Genomic DNA, 8,579 nt, shown 5'->3' on the forward strand with positions numbered 1-8,579 from the left:
TTAAGCGCTTGCCTGGCAAGCACTAGGGCCTGAGTTCAATCCCCGGTTCCGCAAAAAAAAATGGGGCTGGTGAGATGGCTCAGTGGTCTAAAACACCTACTTAGAACAAGCTTAGCAAAGCACAGGGACCGCGGTTCAATCCCTCAGCACCACATGCCAGCCAGCCCCTCCCCTGGTGGGCTGAGCAGGACACACACACACACACACACACACACACAGATAAATAAATAAAAATTTAAAAATTAAATTGTTTTGTAAAAAAACAACAAAAATATGTACAATCTACACTCAAGTTGGGTATGTACAAGTGTGTATGCATCACATGCCTAGAAAAGGGAAAATCGGGAGGATAGAAGCTTTGTACAGGAGTTTTTTGCATTTATACAACTTTTTGTGAGTCTGAACTTACAATAAAAAATGTAAAACCTTGTAAAAGATCAGGCTGGGGTGGCGCTCAGTGGTGGAGTGCTAATCTGGCATGTGCATGGCCAGGGCTCTAATCCCCGGCACCACAGCAAAAGAGAAGCCCTTGTCCCTCCCTTCCTGTGGGACTCTGTTTACTCCTCCGCAGCACGCAGCAGGCTCTGTGGCCTCCATGTGCTTGTTGATGTCCCCATCTCCTAAGGAGGAAGTGCTCCCCAGAGGCAGGTGGCACCTGCCTGAGTCCCCCTTGTACTCCAGGAAACACTGCCTAGGACGTAGTGGGCACTCAATAAATATTTGCTGAATGGGTGAATATTTGGCTTTTTCCTACCCCCAAGTACCAGAATTAAAATCAGGGTATGCTGGGCTACATCCCCAGCCCTTTTGAAATTTTTATTTTGAGATAAGTCTCACAAGCTTGTCGAGTCTGGCCTTGAACTCTCAATCCTCCTGCCTCAGCCTTCGGAGGTGCTGGGATCACAGAAGTGTGCCACTCTCTAGCCACACACGCCAGAGCTGCTGGCTGCGCAGCCAGCTACTGTGCACGGACCACCCTAACCCTGCTGCTAGGGAGCCTCTGGGCCCAGCTGTCCAGAGGGAACGCTGAGCTCCTGAGAGCTCTGGCCGTTTGCCCACAGCTGCCCAGCTTGTGAGCACCACCCAGGACCACCACACCCTGTGCCCATCCCCGGCACGGGCCACAGACTTGCCAGCACAGAACATGTTGTCAGTGATGCGGATCCGCGTGGATGCCCGGCAGGTGCGCCGCTCCACGATGGGCAGGTTGACCACCTGCAGCACGCTGGGCTGCACCTCACCCGGGCTGTTCTTCCACACCTCACGCAGGTTGCCCCAGCCCGTCACCCGGCCTTTGTGGCCCGCCTGGAGCAGCCTACATGCAAGGGATGGGTAAGGGACAGCCAGCTGCTGACAGCAGGCGGCCCCGGAGCCCCAAGGGGCACCCACCTGAGCACCGTCTGCTTGTCAGGCAGGCACACAGGGTGGATGTAGTCACTCAGGGTCAGCGGCCGCTTCAGCTTGAGCAGCGCGATGTCGCGGTCCAGGTTCTCACGCCAGTTGTAGCGAGGGTGGATGTAGATCTTCTCCAGCATGGAGATCTTCTCCATGTTCCGCTCATACCTGCAGCCCGTGCAGACCACAGCTGTGGGCAGGGAGGGACGGATGCAGGGCCACCAGGGAGCGACCAGGGAAGGGACAGGCTGGCTTCTGCTGCGGCAGCCGCTAGACAACCTCTTCCCAGCCCAAAAGCCGAGCTGGGCTTTCAAGCCAGGCAGGCCAGGCAGACAAGGGACAAGAACAGTGACAGAGGTTGCCTGTCCTGGCTGAAGTCACTATTTGTTGTTGTTCCTATTTTGGGGGTTTTTTGAGGCAGGATCTGGCTACACAGTTCAGGCTCCCCTTGAACTCACTGTGTAGCTGGAGCTAGCCTCGAGCTCTCACTGATCCTTTTGGCTCAGCCTCCAGAGCACTAGATGGCAGGCCTGGCCTGAAGTCACTAAGTGAAGCAGCGCCCTCCTGGGCCCTGGCTTGTGTCTGCAGTGAGGCTGGGAACAGACCAGGATTCTACTCCTTCCCCAGCCCCAGCCTTGGTCAGGACACGGCCACGTGGGCTTTCCCCTGGGGCAGCAGGCGTTCCACTGTGGGAAAGGCGGATGTCCCGTGGGCTGGAGCCACCGCACCCACTGCGCACCTGCTGCGAGAGTGCTTGCCGATGCGCACCAGGAGGTCATTGTGGGTGAAGTTCTTGTCCCAGGGTGGGTACAGGATGCAATGGGCAGCTGTGAGCACCCAGCGGTCACTGATGAGGCTGGCCCCGCACAGCAGTTCCTGGGGTGTCTTCCGGAAGAGCATCACCTGCCTGCCGAGGGGGTAGCCAGGCATGGAGGGGCCCGCCTGGAGCCCCAGCACCCAGAAGGCTGAGGCAGGACAGTGCCCAAGCTCCACCTGGGCAACTGGGTGATCAGTAGGAGTGTAAGGACCTGGGGCCGGGGCCTGGGATCCAGCCTGACCAGGCTGCCCCCGTGCACCACCAGATCCTCCTGTGTGGGTGTCCAGGCTCAGGCTCAGCTGGGCCAGGCCTCGAGGGCAAGGGGCCCACAAGGGCCCAGCACGCACCAGGGAGCGATGCCCATCTCCGCATCCCAGCCCTCCACGATGCGGCCGTCTATGTAGGAGTCCAGCAGCTGCGCCTCCGTCTTGTCCTTCACGTTCTTCTTCTCAAACAGCGGCCGCAGCCCGCAGTCTGCAGAGCAAGCGGGTGAGGGGCCACCCCCATCTCTGCTGCCCAAACCCTCAACGCCTGGAAACCCGCCCACTCCCTGCCCTGCCCCACCCTGCCCCAAGCCTCACCTGCCTCCCCCAAGCCAAAGGTCCGCTCATCAAAGAAGGCCTGGAAGTCTTGTGTCGTGGTGCGGCCGTCTATGGCCACCTCGGCTAGCCCCACTGCTGCATCTTCCTCCAGCACCTCCTCTGTGGAGACCAGGCACTGGCTGGGCCGGGCTGGGCCACAGCTGGCCAGCACCCCAGAATCCCCAGATATCTTGCTGGCCCCAGGAGCTAGGTGCTCAGCTTAAGAGGGCACAGGAGGCCAAGTAGGTGGTGCACACATGTCATCTCAGCACTCAGGAAACTGAGGCAGGAGGATCGCCATGAGCTCAAGCCCAGCCTGGGCACATGATAGACTTACTGAGACCCTGTCTCAAAATTAAACAAAAAAAAAAAAAGAAAGAAAAACCAGGGATGTAGCTCAGTGTGTGTTCAATCCCTAGCATAGAAAAAAAAAAATTGCAGGTGCACCTGGGTGACTGGGTAACCACGCTCCCACTGGCCTCTATGTATTCATCTTCAAAATGGGCACAGGGCCAGCCCCCACCGTTTCTGCAGAGCTGTAACATGTGCAAGCACTGCCACACAGTGAGCTCTGGACAAGAGGCAGTGGTGCTGTCCCCTGCGTCCCCAACCCTCAGCCCTGCCACTCACCACAGTAGTTGAGGTTGCAGTACTGCAAGTCCTGGTCCTCATCGGCCACAAAGCACCAGGCGCCTTCCTCGTCCTTATTGGGGTTCCGGCAGAAGTTCTCCTCCAGTTTCACCTCTGGGCTGAAGTCTTTATCCTGGCTCAGGGACCTGGCCTGCTCACTGGCCCAGGGCAGGCAAGGGGACCCCAGTGATGTCACTGCCAGGTGACCCCGGTAGTGCCGGCCTCGCTCAGGGACGCAGTCCTCCGAGGAAGGTGACGCATCAGGCCTGGTGACCCCAGCACGGGGCGTCATCTCCACCGTGAGGCGTGCCTCACCTAGGGAGGATCAGGACCCAGTGGGTGGGGCAGCCACGGAGCCTCTGCAGAGGGCAGTGTCCCAGTCTGCTGGTTCCGCCGTGCACCCTCAGGTAGCAGCGCAAGGTCTCTGAGCTTTGGTTGTCCGAGTCTAAATTCACTTCAAGCCACACCCTCAGGCTGACACTGGCTTGTGACTCAAGCCTGAGATGGTAACAGGCCTGGGGTCCGGGGCTACCTGCGCTGCATCCCTACTGCCTTCCTGGAGTGGGATTTTTGTTTGAGCTGTCTGGCTGTTGCTTGTTTCTGCATCCCAAGCCCTTATTTATTTTGTGACAGTTTCTGAGGCTCTAAACAGCTACACTGACTGCCCAGGCTGGGCGCGAACCTCAAATTTGTGATCCTCTGTCTCGGCCTCCCAGCATGCTGGGGTGATAAGCGAGTACTCCCGAGCCTGGCTCTGGATGGTTGGGTTTGGGGTTTTATGGTTGGTTTTGGTTTTTTTCAGAACCAGGGTTTGAACTCAGGCACTTGCCAGGGAAGTGCTTGCTTATTCCACTGAGCCATCTTGTTTTAATCCATTTTTATTTTTAGAATTCAGAGATGTATATGGTAGGGTACAGACAACCCTATAATCCCAGAATCCAGGAAGTCAAGGCAGGAGGATTGCAACTCCAGGCCAGTCTGTATAGTTTAGCAAGACTGTGTCTCAAAAACAAGAGGAGCTGGAAGTTAGCTCACAGCAGTGCAGCCCTTGCATTGAACCCACATTCAACCCCATGCTGGGAAGGAAAGGAAGAAGGGCCGGGGAGATGGCTCAGCAGAATAAGCGCTTCCCTGGCAAGTGCAAGGGCCCGAGTTCAATCCCAGTTCCAGGAAAAAAAAAAAAAAAAAAAAAAAAAAAAGAAAGAAGGAAAGGAAGAGCTTTGTGTATTTTTACAGAACGCAGCAGGAACAGTGGCTGGGTGGACAGGAAGTCCCTTTTGGCAGGTTGACAGCAAGCCAGTCACCGCTCTGTAGGGAAGAGGGTCCCTAACTTGCTTAAGACCCATCCTAGGATGGAGCAAGAGGTCCACAGAGAGCACAGAACAGTGTCCCCGTTAGCAGGTTAAGTTCTGGTAGGAACTTTTGTGATTGTTTCCCTTTTGAGACAGGGTCTTGATAGACAGCTCCAGCTGGCCTAGAGCTTACTTTGTAGCCCACGCAGGCCTCAAACTCATAGGAATCCTCCTACCTCAGCCTCCCCACGTACTGGGATTCCAGCCTCCCTGGCCATCAGGCCTATTCCTCCCCCAGCTTGGGAGGTGACCCCAGGCCTTAGCCAACCCCCCCCCCCCGCCTGCTCACCGCACACAGGCACACTGCACTCCTCCCTACGCACAGTGGGGTCGGTCGTGTAGCACCAGGGGCCGGTGGTGCTGCCGTCGGGGTTGCGGCAGAAGTTCTCAAGCAGCCCAGCATTCGGGTGGCTGCTCTGGTTCACCCTGTAGGGGCACAAGGGCACAGCGCTCAGCAGGCTCTGCGCCCACACCCCCACCTAGCACCGCCCACGCCCCAGACTCACTCAGGCCTGTGTGGGTAGCGGCTGCTCCAGAGCTGGCACTCGATGCCCGATCGGGTGACATTCACTTCCCCACGGTAGTTCATGCCCGAGTCCTTGGCGCAGTGACCTGCGAGACCCCGACCCTGAGGCTCTGTCCCCTCTGCCTAGCAAAGCTCTGTGTAGGCCTGGCAACCAGGGCCACACTCTCCGGGGCCTGTGGCATGTCACAGCAATGTCTGCATTCTGCTCTCCTGTGTGACTCTGAGCTGCTTAAAGTAGGGTCTGTACTAGCTCTCTTACATCCCTGCCCCTTGGCACATCAGATACACGACGGCCACCTCCAGCCTCTCCTACCCCAGGTCTCCTCCGAGCATGCCTGTATCTGTCCTTCTGCCTGTCTAGTCCGTCTGTCTGTCTGTCCTTCTGCTCCTCACCTTCCAGACATTCCATGAGAGTCTCCCGGGGCTTCAGCACAGACCTGCAGGCTGGAAGGCAACACAGGCACCGGGGCAGGAGGGGAGGGTCAGGGTGATACCAGAAAGAGGCTGAGGGACACGAGGAGGGATGGGGAGAGGAAGGAGGCCAGGAGCTGCATGCCCTGGACGCACCCCTAGCCCCCACTCCCTGCCAGGCTGGCCCCTCCTGGACCCCCCCTTCCCTTCTGGGGCTCACCCGTGTACTTGGCCCAGAACGCGTCCTGGAAAAGAAGGTGTGGGGTGAGCCTGGCAGGACGGTGCTTTTGGTTTATAATTTCTTAGGGCAGGGTCTTGCTGTGTAGCTCAGTTTGGCCTTGACCTCACTGTGGAGCCTCGAGCTCCCAACAATTCTCCTGCCTCCCCCTCCCCCCAGTACTAGGATGACAGATGCATGCCACCACCCAGCTCAGGACTGTGCTTGTAGTGGCAGAGGCTTCAGCTGGCACCAGCACCAGAAGGCCCAGCACAGGCAGATGTTTCAGCCCAGGGCCTGCTGCCACCGAGCCCCAGCAGATCTGGCATGGTGTGCAACACAGGCTACAGTGCCAGGTATAGGGAGCCCCAGAATAGGCTGAGGGGCCCCCATCTTGGTAGGCCAGGGACTTGGGGCTCAGGGCAGAAGTTACTGAGAAGAAAGCCAGGTGTGGTGGCCCGTGCCTGTCATCCCAGTCCCCCGGAGGCTGAGGCAGGAGGATCCCTGGTTCCAGCCCAGCCCAGGCCGCCCAGGGCCCCAGGCCGCCCAGGGCCCCAGGCCTGCTCACCGTCTCGCTGGCTGACTCCAGGGCCTCGAAGGCCTCCTCGTAGCTGCACTGCTCCTCCACGCACTCACGTTCCAGGTTGCCCTTGCGCAGCTCCTCCAGGAAGCCGCTGTTGGCCCTGCGCACCCGCTGCAGCAGCGATAGCGCCTGCTGCGGGGCCAGGAACACTGCGCAGGAGGGCGGGTGCGGTCACCTAGGAGCTGGGCCGGGCGGCAGCCGTGGGGACACAGGGCGTGGAGCCCCCTCCCCAGTACAGGACAGGGAAACCACCCGCCCTGCCCACCTGCTCCCAGCCAGTCTTACCGTCCTGGCCAAGGACGAGGTTGAACAGGGCCAGGGCCAGGGCCAGGCAGCTGGGCAGCCGCAGGCCTGCGACGTGCGCCATGGCACAAGTGTGTCCCGCCAGGCTCCCGGGCCTGTGCTGACCCTGCTGAGTTAATGTTGAACCAGCGTGAAGAAATCAGCGGACAGGGACAGGTCAGCAGGTCAGGGCCGTGGGGACAAGTGGCCTACCCCCGCCATCTGGAGGACAGGCCCTCCTGGGGCCAGAGATAGACTGTCTCAGAGAAGACACTGCAGAGAAGAGGCCACTGCTCCTGTGCTCGGCCACATGCAGCCGAGGAACTTCCCAGGCTCAAAACACTGGGGGCTGCTTTTATGTGTGTGGGCCTCAGTCTCTCAGCCTGTGTAATGGGAGTAAGGCTGTGTTAGGAGGACTAAGGGACATTAGGAATGTGAAGCCCCAGAAATGTGTTACATAGTTCATGGTAGCCTGTAATCCTAGCACTCAGGAGGCCGCAGCAGGAGGATTTTGAGTTTGAGGCCAGTCTGGGTTACATTGTAAGTGCAAGATCAACCTGAACTGCATAGTGACTCTCCAAAAAAAAAAGAACAGAAAAGAAAACAGAAGAAAAGAAAGCTGCCCCACCCCGCTGTAAGGTGTCCAGGCACAAGGACACACTGCTCTGGGCCACGAGGGCTGCCTACTCCCCTCCTTCCTGGCTGGTCCTGGGAAGTGTGTATGTGCCTGAGGTCACCTGTAGGAGGAGTCCTGTCCGGGCCGCTGGGCCTTCCTCTGTCCTCACCCTTCTGCTGCCCCAACCCCGCCTCCGCCTCTGTGGCAGGGTGACAGTGTGACAGGGCCTCGTTGTCCGACTGGCCCAGCAGCTTCCAGTGCCACAGAGCCTGGGCCCAGCTGCACTTGCCCCTCCTCCACCCCTTATTTGCAAGGTAAATATTAGGCTGTACATGCTAGACAGAGGGCCAAAGACCAGGAGCGCGGGCTACCACAGGCCCCCGCCTCACCTGTCTGTGGGCCCAGCTGTGCTGTAGCAGGACTGGCACGCGACAGTTTAATCCCCAATGGACCCACTGCCTATACCATTTTATGAATATGTATAATATGTAAGTTTGATAATGTGGCCAGGGAGAGACGGTTCAGTAGAATAAGTGCTTGTCTGGCAAGCACAAGGGCCTGAGTTCTATCCCTGGTTCCGAATAGATAAATAAATAAATATTAAAAATAAATTTGAAAAGGCATGTGTATATTTTTAAATTGAAGTTCACTGGCATAATGTTCACAATTTTTTTTTTTTTTTTTTTTGAGATAGGGTCTCACTGTAATTCAGGTTGGCCTCAAACTATGTTGTCCAGTCTGTCCTTCAACTCATGGAGATCCTCCTGTCTCAGCCTCCCAAGTTCTAGGATTACCAGAGTGCACAACCATGCCCAGTCACAAGTTCTAATTGTGTAACTCCAAATTCCAGCAGCTGTGTGACCTCCTGCGTGGCATACTCCTAAGACACCACTGTTTCACCCACTAGCAGCAAGAATCAGTCTTTTTTGTTTCTGAGACAGGTCAGGCCGGGCATGGTGGTGCACACCTGTCATCCCAGCACTCTGGAGGCTGAGGCAGGAGGATCACTGGGAGTTCGAGACCAGCCTGGGCTACAAAGTAAGCTCAAGGCTAGCCTGACCTGCACAGTGGGACAGTGGGACCCTGTCTGAGAGAGAGAGAGAGAGAGAGAGAGAGAGAGAGAGAGAGAGAGAGAGACAGAGAGAGACAGAGACAGAGACAGAGAGACA

At 57.5% G+C, this 8,579-nt stretch overlaps 2 protein-coding genes across 2 annotated transcripts in view; one reads left to right on the top strand and one right to left on the bottom strand.

Moving 5' to 3' along the window:
• Nucleotides 1-6,921, bottom strand: part of F2 (coagulation factor II, thrombin) — a 29,922-nt gene extending 23,001 nt beyond the window's left edge. Inside the window, exons 1-12 of the mRNA XM_004627289.2 lie at nt 6,798-6,921; nt 6,498-6,661; nt 5,933-5,957; nt 5,695-5,745; nt 5,282-5,387; nt 5,065-5,201; nt 3,424-3,738; nt 2,794-2,913; nt 2,560-2,686; nt 2,135-2,302; nt 1,390-1,563; nt 1,134-1,315 (exon numbers count right to left, since the gene is read on the bottom strand). Coding sequence (XP_004627346.1) covers nt 1,134-1,315; nt 1,390-1,563; nt 2,135-2,302; nt 2,560-2,686; nt 2,794-2,913; nt 3,424-3,738; nt 5,065-5,201; nt 5,282-5,387; nt 5,695-5,745; nt 5,933-5,957; nt 6,498-6,661; nt 6,798-6,879 — 1,651 coding nt within the window. The 5' untranslated portion in view covers nt 6,880-6,921. The remainder of the gene's footprint in view (nt 1-1,133; nt 1,316-1,389; nt 1,564-2,134; nt 2,303-2,559; nt 2,687-2,793; nt 2,914-3,423; nt 3,739-5,064; nt 5,202-5,281; nt 5,388-5,694; nt 5,746-5,932; nt 5,958-6,497; nt 6,662-6,797) is intronic.
• Nucleotides 1-8,579, top strand: part of Arhgap1 (Rho GTPase activating protein 1) — a 40,947-nt gene that overhangs the window by 1,081 nt on the left and 31,287 nt on the right. The window lies entirely within an intron of this gene.

The sequence above is a fragment of the Octodon degus genome, unplaced genomic scaffold (assembly GCF_000260255.1).
Source record: "Octodon degus isolate 3935 unplaced genomic scaffold, OctDeg1.0 scaffold00018, whole genome shotgun sequence".
NCBI lineage: Eukaryota > Metazoa > Chordata > Mammalia > Rodentia > Octodontidae > Octodon > Octodon degus.